The sequence below is a fragment of the Varroa jacobsoni genome, unplaced genomic scaffold (assembly GCF_002532875.2).
Source record: "Varroa jacobsoni isolate VJ856 unplaced genomic scaffold, vjacob_1.0 scaffold_517, whole genome shotgun sequence".
Lineage (NCBI taxonomy): Eukaryota > Metazoa > Arthropoda > Arachnida > Mesostigmata > Varroidae > Varroa > Varroa jacobsoni.
In genome coordinates this window covers 26,192-38,551 of record NW_019213419.1, presented here as the reverse complement: position 1 = coordinate 38,551, position 12,360 = coordinate 26,192, and the positions used below count along the sequence as shown (strand labels likewise).

The following is a 12,360-nucleotide window of genomic DNA, read 5'->3' as shown; positions in this document are numbered from 1 at the left end:
AGCTTTGGATCATGAAATGTTTTCAAACATGTCTGTGCTACCTTATTTAAGTACGAACAAGTCGAAAAAGGTCGAGGGAATTCATAGTTTCTTCAAAAATTGTTTGTGTTTTATTTGTGCATTATTTATAACGTTACTGCGCGCGTAAATGCAGTGTGTAGCCTGTGCTGCAACAACTAATTAGCATTTAGCGAACAACGAGAGCTACGCTACCGGGGGACAGTAAACGGCCAACAGACTTGAGAAATATCGATGTGTGAAATATGTTTGAGGATACTGGGATGAAAAAATTCGAATATTTTTTTCTAGGAGAAACCAAAACAACAAGCGTAGAATGTTGTTAAAAGAAAACTAGACGCATTTATATTACGTTAGAAACTCAATAGAGGATTGTGGCTAGTTCGACGTTTGTATGCTAGAAATTTGTTATGATTTTAAACATCTCAAGACATAGGCCCAATCTTTAACTATATCACTCCTTTAAAGTGTGTGATGTTTGTCAGTGTTTATTTTATCCGCCGAGATTGCTTTGCATGTTATTTGGATAACTTCTGAAATTGCTGGTTATGCGGGAACTTCAGGAATGCTGGTTAATTACAGCTTTGATAACCAGAGACCCTGGATACTGCATGACCAATAAAAAAATAGTTATGATCTTTTGATAATTCATGAGGATCGAGTCATAATAATTCATAGATAAAATTTTAATTGTTTAATTCGTATGGTCTATCCCCTGTTTACGAACTTTTCAGATCATTTGGCATTCTAATAGTGTTTCCATAAAGCTGAAAAGAGCAGTTAGCTGAGATGACTCTCGTATGAGTCGCACTAATTGTCTTCGAAATTCCAAGTCAATGTAACGGAACTGGCGTTTATAGTTCGCCAGCTTTGTTTCTTGTATGACTCATTAGCTACCTTGCCGCGGCTGTCAGTGTTCTACAGGGATCTGTTACACTAAACAAAGCCAAGTCCGGTGTTTGAGGACACTACGTGAGTGTTTACAATAAAATTATGCATTCGTTTATATTTCAACCTGCTGTAATTGATTTTGGTTTTAGAGACATACTGCACGAAATCGAAGAAGACGCTCGTTTCTAGTTCGTTAAGTTCTTTTTACATTGCTATCAGGCTTACAGTTATGGGCCCTAGTAGCAGATTACATTGCTTCTAGGGTATTGAACTAAATGTGTTTTTGTCAACAAAATGTGTTCAACTTTCATAGCTCAAGTTCAGTGTTCGTGGACAGCGGCATCCGGATAGCGAGGCCTATGGCTTAGTAAATATTTTTGGGAATGTAATCAAAAATACCCTTTATCTCTTCTTTCATATTATTAATATATTACCTGTTTTGCTCATTATTTAGGTTCCGAAAAGTATTCCCGCCTTTTTTTTTAGCATGTCACATGACCATTTTAGCCTCCGGCTAATCTTTGCACACGCCTACACATCATCTCGTAGCCTCTCAGAGTTTAAATCGTACCGCGCGTGCTTCTCCCAGGTCGCAGCCTTTGTAATGAGCGCACAGGGGGCGCACCAATCTGTCCGTTCCGCACAACGCCTGGCTGGCTCTCTGGCTGGTTCGTTCATAGCTGACAAGCCAGAAGGCAATGGCAGCGGATATAGCAACGAGAGACTCAGCTTTCGTTTACCCTCACTTTCAACTCCTTCTTACCCGATTTCGCTCTTTCTCTCTCTCTTGTTCTCGAGCTCTTTTTTACTCGGTTAGTGATGGTCTGGCTCGCTCGATGCCACAGGAGAGGAGCAGCTCAAGAGAATGGCCGCACGCCAGAGAGGAGTGGGCCAGTAGGACGACTGAGTTCAAGGGGCCTGAGCAGGACACCATCAGCAGGGTTCGCGGCAATAGGACGGTGGCGATGGTGGCAACAGCACTAAAGGGTCAGAGCAGTCAGCGCTGATGCTGCGGATTCTGCAACAACGAGTCTACTGGAAAAAAGAGAGAGATCGAAAACTAGAGCGTGTTACAGAGGAAGAAGGAGGAAGGGGAGAGTGAGACGGCCACAGTTACTGCATGCGGATAGCCTCTATCCGGTTGGGAAACGGGGTGGGGCGACGAAAATCATAAGTGGCAGAATGACAGAAGAGAGAACGTACGAAACGACTGGAAGCTCAGGCTAGAATGAAGGAAAGGATACGGCAAAGGGAGGGTGAAAGGGGAAAGAGCGAAAACACAAGCCAGAGGATGGATAGCGGATAGATGGTGGAGACATGACCAGAGAATGAAGGAAAAGGACAAGGTAAGAGCGAAAAAGGTGAGAGTCGGGGAGCAGATTGGAAATGAAGAGCGCAGAAGTGGGAGAGAGCGAGTATGTAACAGACAGAGAGAGTACGGGACTGAGAGAAAGGGAGGAAAAGCTGCTGCTGGATAGCTCGAAAATCTACCTGCTGCTGTTGGCGGGCAGACGGACTACGTACGGACGGACGCAGCGAACAGCGAGCAGAATAGACTTGCAGAGAAGCAAGCGAGGAAGGAAGGCAGAAACGACAACCGGAGCAGACGCTGGCGGTACGGTACAAGACAAACAGACGCACGGACGCGCACAGACAAGGCCAGCCGGAGCAGAGGGAACAGAACAGGCACCGAGAGGTTGGAAAGGACGAAAACAGGCTGAAGCAGACTGGAGAAAAGGGGCTAACAGGAGCTAGGCAGCAGGAGAGTGTACAGCTGCCGCTGCTACTATTACTGTGTGAGTTATAGTTGTGTGGCTGAGGTCGGAACTTGCCTGGTCTGGCTAGGATAGCTGGCTGGCTGGAGGGTCGACGGCTGGAAGTTGCGGTCCGACAGGCAGGCGGGTGTCGCGGCGCACGCCCCAGAGGCTCAGAACGCGAGAGATAAAGAGAGCATTTAGGACCCCAAGAAGAGCCCTTGTGTAGCAACGAGTGTCGTGTGTGGGGCTGAACTTGTGCCTGTTAGTGGTGCGTGGTGCTGCTGCTGGTGTAGTCGTCGTCATCGTCATCGTTTTCGCCGTTCTCGTTCTTTTTTTTATAGTATCATAGTATAGTAGAGTCTGTACGCGACGCTGGCAGGCTCGATCCAGTAAAGTGAGACTGACTGGCAGTCGGGGTGACGCGCGACGCCTGGCCAGAAGGTGACGGAAACGAGCTGAGACCGTCGTGCTTTTCGTGTCGATAGTGGTGTAACGTAGTATTGATGGTGATGGTGCCCTGCTAATGGAAGCGAAATATAGACAGAGCTGTGGGTAAGGCGCCAGGCCTGTGTGGGCGTCGTGCTTGTGTTAGGACGACGAAGAGTAGTAGCAGCAGCAGCAGTGAGAACACGACGTCGGCAAGGAGAAAAACGAATCGACAAAGCTGAACTCAAAGCCTCTAGATTAGAGGGGCAGAGGCTAGTAGAAGAGGCTAAAGATTTCGAGCCTAAGATCCAGGAGACAGGCAAAGGACGGGTCAGCAGAAAGCCAACCTTGACCCCCTCCCACCAGCTACACGAGATTGATATAGAGGAAGCTGCAAGCTACCGGCTGGTTCACACGTCCTGGCGGACGTTCATTGCCTGGTTGTTGGTGTACGGTATTACCGTGGTGCAGTGCTGTTCATTTTATGTAACATAGCGACGAGATCATGAAGCATTACTGCAAAAGGCTCCACTAAGTAAGGCGTCCATTCGCTTATCATCGTCTATTACTTGCAACAGCAGAACCAGCAGCAACAAAAGAACGGAACAGGCCAAAACGACTATCCATATCCACCAGCAGCTCTCTTTTCCCGTCCCTCCAACCCAGTCTGTGTCACTCTAATCATTTCTGTGTATATACGAGAAGTACGACCGGAACGTAAATCGCGTTCCCACAACTCAGCACCGTAGCAACCAAGCCAGTGAGCAGGCGCGAGAAAAAATCCAAAAATATCAGGGAAGCGTGAATAGCCCGAAAGATACGAACAGCCAGGTGCTGCTCCTATGATTGAACATACTGCTGGCTGCTGAAAAGAATAGCAGAGAAAAGACATCACCAGCACAGGCCACACTAGGGTGCACAGCGGTAGCCAAAGCAGCGCAGAAGAGGACCACCCAAAAACAAGGAGATTGCAGCAGATCCGCAAAAAGAATAAACACCGACTATAATTGCGTACAGCACCAAAAGCGGTAGCTACAGAAGTAGCAGCACAAAACAACGGCAGCGGCGGTAATCGCTAACAACTGTAGTCGCTTCGACAGCAATAGCAGCCGATATATGCATTCAAATGAAAGAAGAAGCAAGGAATAAAAGATCGTAACCTGAGTCTTGTCCGTTGTGTCCTGCGAGTTTGGTCGTAGCTGCGAGCTGGTGTTGTCCTGCGATCCGTGGCCTGGTGTTAAAGGTCCGTTATTAAGGGAAGCAGGCTCGCGGCAGCCTGTGTTTTGTGTGCCGGCGGTGGAAGCTAAGCTGGCCTTAGTGGTCTCGTAGTGGTCATTGCCACGGTCGACCTGGCGCTAGAGGTACTACTCGTCGTTATCATCGCGCAGTTTTACGTTGTTTGGTCTTGGTGGTCCTGGTGCTGCCGAAATTCGTGCGTGAGCAGGCCAAATTTGCAGCAGTGCGGCGGCGTCAGGGCGATTGCCAACGGGCAACAGCCACAGCAACAGCTACCAATCCCGAACGGTGACGACAATGGCTTGAGCTGGACGAGGAGACCACACCAGCAGCCGGAAAGGGAACGCGTAGAGCGTGAACAGCCGCAGCACGCTGGTGTCAGGATTGAGGACGAAGGTAAAGACGCTGCGACCGCTGCCGAGGCCGTGTCCGACAGCGAAAATAGCGTCAACTCCAACGACACGAACGGCGTAACGGCGTGGCACGAGGGCCGCGCCAACGCTAACACGAACAAGGATAAGACGTGCGTGGTGGTCGAACGTGGCTCGTGGAGCATTTTGGATCGTGGTTAGATCAAACACCACGTTGGGCAGTACAAATCGCCCCAGTTGTAGACGCTGATGCTCGTGTGACGGGAAGGAAGCGTGTGTGGCAAGAAAAAGCCAATTAGCAAACAAAAGCAAGAAAAAAGAGGAAGACCAGGCAAGTGTTGCTGTTGTATCGTAGTGAATGAGCTTTTTACCTCGTGCATCTTCTACGTTTCTGTGTGATTGCGCGAATGCGTGTCGCGAGTGCCATTTAATTGCTCGGTTGTAACACTCCAGCGTTCAGCCCCATCAGCTTTTATTGGCGTATGCGAAACGCGTGGGACCCGCGTGGTTGATTTTGTTTGTTCGCTTGTTTTTCATTGTTCGTGGTTTTGTATGCTGTGGAAGAGCAACAACAACAACATTAGCAGCAGCGACAGCAGAAATTGTCTCAGTAACGGCAACAGCAATAACAACAACAACAGCAGTAAAAGTAGCAGCAGAATGAGACTTTTCTAAGTCCCTGATCACGGAGTGTTGGCAGTACTTGTAATAGAAGTACCACAGTACTACCACAGCAAATTTAACGTCGATATAATACTGTAGCTTACAAGGCTGCCAACTTCTGTCACGAGAACAGCTTAATGAACACGGGCCAGGTTGTTCGCGGTGGTGCCCATCGAGGTAACCTAATAGCATAAGCAGCGACAGCAAAAAGAACATCTTTTGCCTAAATCAAATTCGAAACCCGCGTAAACGTCAACATTTTAGCATCGTTGTTGTCCACGATTATTGTTTGCGGGTCGCCGCTCGAGACGAAGACGATCGACCGTGAGGTGGTGAGTGAGTCGACGTGAGGTGCCGCGCCGTGACGCCTTCGGCCTCGGCCTCGCTCTCGGCCCGGCCAGCCCATGAAGAAAGTGCGCATCCAGGAGCAGGGGGGTGCGCCTGGGAGCGCTACGATGAATCCTAATATGCCCCAGCAAAACCCTCCAGGAGAGTACCCGAATGTCCTAGACGACATCACTTTTGCTGAAAATAGGTAAGTAATGCCCTACTGATTATAGAGACTATTTGTAAAAAATGGTGTATAAATCGATCGGACGTAATTAAAAAAATAGTAATAATAACATTACAACAGGAATACCATTCAATAGTGAAGGGATACACAAATTGCAGATATTAGTATACACTTATTTAACCATGTTCGTTTAGACTAAATTGCGAAAGTGCAGTCAGACTTTTGAGGAACCAATACTCATAACGAGAGTAAAAGAAAAAACAGAATGTGACTCATTTGATGCTAGCAAACTGCTACAGTCACATGAAAGCATATGAAAGGGCCATGGGCCAAATCATGTTTTCATGTAAAAGCAAAATATTAACAAATTGATAGAAAATTCTCAACGTTGGTTAACGAAAGGAATGAGGAAATATTTTTTATTATCACGAAACGACTTTGGACGATATTCGGTTTTTATCTCTTTATTTACTGTACGTCGAACGTATTCTACAAATAGGCCCATATTCTCGTGAGGACAGGAATCGTCAGAAACAAACAGCGCCAACATCTTCATGTCTCACCATTTTTGTGTATCCAGGACACCGCTGTCGTTGGCGAGAACGTTGCCGGTCCTTGAATCTACGGGCCATCCACTAGTAATAACAAAGAGACAGAAACTAATAGTCAGACGACTTGATACAGCTATTACGCTTGCTGTGACCGCCGCCGTTGTTGCTATTGCCCGTGGGGCAAGGTCTGCTGGGACATCCAATTCCGGGATCCACGAAGCAGCTATCATCAGCCGTGCCGTCGTAGCCGCTTCCATGTTTCCTGGCAAGTGACCCTATTGAAGGATTCGATCGGTCTGGTCTAGTCTAAGAATTGGGATTGAGTACCGCACAGAAGACAGGACACGCTGTCGGCCAGGTCAAGCCATAGTAGGGCACGGTGAGGCACAGCAAGGTGCTACTTCCAGACTCAGTGACTATAAAATGCAGCGCGAAGAAAAAAGGGAAGCGAAGACAGATATGGCAAGTGAGCACGCTTTCGCGCGAATCGACCCGAAGGCGACGTGGACATATAGTGTCATCGGAGTGCCTATTACCGAACGGCAGCAGCAATCGTGACAACGGCGACAGACAAAAAAAGGCACAGAAATACATCGACACAGACATCTTCCTCCAACGGAAGGGACGATCGGGGAAGGGACGATATCAAAAAGGAAAGAACTGGGACGACAGGAGCAGGTGCTTAGCCACTACTGCGCGGCAGGGAGAATCAGCAGCACAAGCGGCAGCAGAGGCCTCAGTCGAAGACATTTCGGAGGGACATAATACGGAAAAAGATGAAGTGAAATGAAAACGAAAAAAATATGAGCGACAGCATCACACGCCAGATAGATACCGGTGATACGATGAGACGAGCGTGTTGCGCAAAAACAAAAGAACGCTAAGGCAAAAGACGAGTCGTAAATATTTTGTATTGTTCACGGTTTGTACTCATACTTATTAGTAGCAACGAAATTCAAAGAAGAGATAATTCATCAATGGCGAATTCTGTTGTTGATTTGCTCAATTTTAATTAGTCTAGCATATGCACGGTATCCCCATGATAGCTTAGTACGCAGCGTGTTTGCCTAGTAATCTTAGAGACACGTTGTGGTCTAGGTTCTAACCCAGCCATAGACAGACACACGGTTTGTTTCGTTCAGGGAGCCGACCGTCTGATGGGATGCCTACCGGCGATACCAGACGTAAGACTCGGAACACAGCAGCATGTGCTCGTTAGGTCATCTTTCTTTGTAAAACTGAAACCCAACAGAACTCGCAAAACTAAGGCATTAGCAATTAGAAGTTGATAAAAGGACAGGAAACGACAAAAAATAAAGCATCAAATATGCAACCGAAAGGATTTCACTTCGTTGAGGGAGCTTTATCAGGTCCTGGAGAGGCAAACCAATAGGAGATAAGGTAATCGAATAGAAGGCAAGATCGTTGTCAAACTTAGTCGAACGAGAGTGCAGTGGCTCGTCGGTGAAAACTTCTTTATCAACATCTTTTGCTTCCTGTTGCTTCCAGTACAACAAAACACGGGTGCAGCACTAGCAGCTGATGTTTGGGGCTAGGGCCTAGTTTACGAAAACGCAGCTCCTTCAGTGTTTAGTACAATGTCTGTGTAGCCCTGTGTCATTCCTACGTGGATAGTTCGAACTTGCGTTGACTTAGACGGAAGGTGTGAGAGTGAAGTGCAAGTAAGCGAAGTGCTCAAACGCTCGTGCTTGTCTTTCGCTATGTATCGCTTCCATCAATCGTTACCTCACTGTGCTATACCCCTTCGGCTGTTCGAACGTCCGTCTTCTTCGTTTTCGCCAGCCATTTTCCTTCTCTTCTACCTCTTCTTTTTTCTCAGGAGAGAGGGCAAAAGCGACCAAGGAACATTCGACCGGCAACGAATGTCGAACAGACGTAACGTTTCGAACGTCAGAGAACCGTCGAAGATGATGCCGCGGGCCATGGCTTGTACACCAACCCTCAGTGGCACTTCTCCCCTCCTGTTTCCACGGGGAATGACCCACTCACCCTGCCTCGGGCGCATAAAATGAATAGACACACGGTCCTGATCGTCCGTGCAGACGCGTCAAGCGATTGTGAGGGAGGGGTCCGACGGGGAGAGGGGACTGAGGATAGGGAAAGGGTGGGGATGGCGGGAAAAGAGAAAGTGGACTGAAATGCGAGTGAAGAAAGAGACACGGAAAGAAAGAAGCGCAAAAATGCCGGGTGAGAGGCCAGAGGAGGCGGGCTGCGAAGGAGTATAGTGGCCGCGTTGCATACAGCTGCTCTCGATTGTCTTCCTCATTGCCAACAAGCAGCGAGCCAGTGAACGGATGAGCACCCAGGCATAGGGGACAATTCCTGCGTAAACGAGAGACTAAGAGGATGGTGATAACAACACTGGAAGCAGCGGCGGCGGCCAAGGCGGTAGCAGAGTGAATGGAGCATAGAGCCATGGCAAGACCATGCAGTAGGCAAGCTTCGACCAGCAGCAAAAAAGACAGAAAGGAAAAACGGGACGCATAATCGAAAACATAAAGGCGGCAGAAGAAACGGCCACTAGTAGTCGTCAGCAGAATCGCTAGTAGCGAAGGCGCGGAGTCACGACGGAACGAGGAGCAGAAGACGTTTTGTTTGTCGATTATGCATCGACCCGACAGCGTCCATGCGTGTACACGGCTGTCAGAAGTAAGGGCGGCAGTAGCCGTAGTGCTGAAAGAAATGGAAGAGTGTCTGGGCTGCTGCGAGGAGCCATCCGTTCTACGGCGAGATTCGTTCGAGTCTGCTCATGCTGGCACGCTGATGGAAACGATACACATGTTACGTCGACATGCAGTTTCTCTCGCCGAGGCTATAGTAGTAGCCGTAATAGCCAGACGTCGTCAGTAAACCAAGCTTTCCTTGGTGGATGTACGTTATGTTGCTAACTTTATCAGTTTCTCTGAATTCTAAATTACTTTGATTCCTAACGCTTTTGCGCGCTCTAACGTTATTGCGTAACTTGAACAGTTCCCTTTAGTAAAAGCGGATGTTAAGAATCTTTAGCCATGCAATTGTTCAACTGTTCTAGTACGGTCTGTAAACGGACGACGATATGAATGAACGCTAATTAGTCGACACGCAAATTTGGCACTCACAAATCGAGTGCCGAAGTGTTAAAGCCGTGAATCGTCTAGAACAATAGATACGAACCCATAAAATAGGTGAGCTCTACTTAGCTAATTATCAAAAATGCTTATCAATATACGTCAACTTATACGGCCAATATAGCACCTCACTAAATGACCAATATATAACAGTATGCTGAGGCTTCTATTTGTGTTTACACCATATGCTGCTGTAACTGATAGCAATACGCTGTATATAAATCAAAGTAATATACCGTATGCTGTAATACGACTATTACTTCTATCATATTATATAAAAAAAAAAAAAAACAGTTTAGGTTAATTTCTCTTATCTACAAGAGGCTACCGTGGGTTTTGACGGCCTCTTGGCGGGTGTTTAAAGAAATTCGAAATTCGGATTTGCAGCAAGAAAATTCTAAACAAAGCAACAAAAAAGAGCTGGATTACTGCACAGGCCAGCGCCGCCACCTTGAATGACTGGAATAGTCGTCTGACAAGCGCCATTTTTTGGCTCTTTTTGTGGTGTTTTTTGCTGTTTTTTGTTTGTACTTTTCCGCTGCCAGGGCTCGGAGACCCCGTCCGCGACACAGCCAATCGGAAGAGGGGCCCTTTCCCAGCTCGGAGGAGCGAAGGTATCGCAGCGCAACCGCCCAGAGTGGCTCACAACAACACTATCGTCTGCCAATCAGTCAGGCACAATATCCACAACCTCTTCTACCGCTACCATTTCGACCGCTGCCTTTGAATTACTTCACCCTGTGTTACCCCACACCCCCGACCTTCCCACTACTCCAACCTCTCGTACGGTTCCGCGCATAACACACCTTTGTCCACAAAATCCACTCGCTGTTATCAAAACCCGAATCTATGCTTGTTGATTGCTTCGTATTGCTTTTCGTTTTGTACAACTATAAGTCCTATGTGGGTAATCTCGTAAACACGTGCTAATTTCACCCATAGCTGTTTTCAACCATCCCATTAAGTTTTTCGTTAAGACAGAGGAGTGTTTGGCAAAAGCGTGAGCAAAGGCTGCTCAATAATATTACTTTATTTAAATAAATTAACTATTAGATGTTTGATCGAAAAAATATTCGCTTTTAAAGATTGCTAGAGAATGAGAAAGTTTATTATCTATCCAAATTAGTTGATGATTAGGTCTACTAGATGCTGACCCTTTTTCAACAAGTAAAATTTTACGTCCAGAGAAAGGGAAAAGCTTGAAAAGGCAAAGCCTATGATTGTTCTTTTTGGTTATTAGGTTGCGAATAGGTGCTGTTTGTTTGTCTGGTCTAACCATGGCGCCGCTTGTTAGAGTAGGTCTCCTTGACATGACGACATCTAGTTTTGACATCTGAGAAATGTCAAATCCTGTACATGACGATGAAGCTCTATTATACTTTATTCTGCAATGAATATAGAGTATATGCTGATATACGTGCCAATTCTGATCTCTCATTTGAAATTTCTTTTAGACGGAATATGACCTTGGAATGCTTTGTTTATCCATCTGTAGAGGTTACTTCTGAAGCTTCACGGTCGTCTGTTAGCAACGATCTTAACTATGTTTTTCTACTATGTTAATGTTAATTGACCAAACCTTGTTATTACCTTTAATATAGGGTTTCATATGATCGTTCTCAAAATCATATGAAACCTTGACAGCTGCTCAACCATTTTTGGATCAGTTCTATTTATATTGGGGTATGTTAGCAAGAATGATGACAGTGTCCATATGTTGAGATGATTATCTGTTATTTATAAGAAGAAAATTTTTAAGGAGAAAATTTCTACTCCATTTTAAAGATAGAGGAGCATTACAATATATACAGAGATTATATAAATTAATGGTTATAACTTTAAAAAGTAATTCTATTACATATCTCCTGTTTGTCAAACCGACTGCTAATCTTCTACTACTGTTAGTGACGACAAACAAAACAACCCTGTCATCGAACTAAATTTTTAGTTATACGTTTATGTTATACGAAACAGTAAAAAAAATATAGAGACGCATATTACTTAATTTTTACGCACGAGATTTCACGCTACTTGAGGCAGAAGTTTTCAACTAAATAAGAGCGGATCGTTTAATGTCATATCCATTGTTTCATCCGTGCCAGTACCTCATTAATCATCAACAGAAAACAAATTAATATGGCAAATTATCGAATGTTTTTTTCCTACCCATTTACGAAACTAAAATGCCATATTTCTAAACTAAACTGATTACTAAATATATTGTGACGGCATAGAAGAATGCCCCAAAAATGGTTTGTGGTGATCTGGCCACCCACCGCTCGAACAAAACGGGCCTAACCGTAGGGCAAATTAATTAAATGAATGGCTCTTATTCGAACAACTAAATTCGATGAAGCTGATACAGAGGAACGAGTTCAATGAGAAAAAATTATTGTATCGTAATAATAATAATAATAATAATAAATAGTTTCCGTTTGTATTGATTCCAACAACTCTGGTTAATTTTACCTGCGATAGGGATCGATAAGTTAATCTCATGGTGTCAACGACATTGATTGTGGTATGCGCGAAACGTAACCATGCCGATATTTTGAAGTTTTGGTTATTCTTGAAACAAAACAGCTATGAGCATCTAGACATTTAACCTAAGCCGACTAAAAGCACCAGGAGGAATCCGGATTTACACTGTCCTCCCCCTGTTCAAAGAGCGTTAACTAATTTTGACTAGCATTATTTCCCGCTTTTTTTTTAGCAGCGTTCCGTCTTGGCGTAAATCAGAGGTAACCGGCATGAACCCGCTATCGATAATCCAAATGATATTATTACAAGACACATTATCGTGTT

The 12,360-nt window shown here is 45.6% G+C and overlaps 1 protein-coding gene across 3 annotated transcripts; it reads left to right on the top strand.

The window, feature by feature from the left end:
* Positions 1-2,480: 2,480 nt before the first annotated feature.
* On the top strand, positions 2,481-12,000 carry LOC111261089 (uncharacterized). 3 transcript variants are annotated; one of them, XR_015311344.1, is made up of 3 exons: positions 2,481-5,897; positions 6,457-9,319; positions 10,101-12,000. XR_015311344.1 is itself a non-coding variant. In XM_086968558.1 (2 exons), the coding sequence occupies exons 1-2, from the start codon at positions 5,767-5,769 to the stop codon at positions 10,354-10,356; spliced, it is 387 nt and encodes a 128-aa protein (XP_086824684.1). In that variant the 5' UTR covers positions 2,481-5,766; the 3' UTR covers positions 10,357-12,000. The 3 variants fall into 3 exon arrangements, 2 of the variants coding, with proteins under 2 accessions (XP_086824684.1, XP_086824685.1); XM_086968558.1 differs by lacking the exon at positions 6,457-9,319; XM_086968559.1 differs by lacking the exon at positions 10,101-12,000 and having other exon boundaries at positions 6,457-10,093.
* Positions 12,001-12,360: the final 360 nt, after the last annotated feature.

Coding starts and splice junctions, on each gene's coding strand:
- LOC111261089 (XM_086968558.1), top strand. CDS start 5,767: ATGAAGAAAGTGCGCATCCAGGAGCAGGGGGGTGCGCCTGGGAGCGCT. Junction 5,898..10,100: donor ATCACTTTTGCTGAAAATAG/GTAAGTAATGCC, acceptor TTCCGCTGCCAG/GGCTCGGAGACCCCGTCCGC.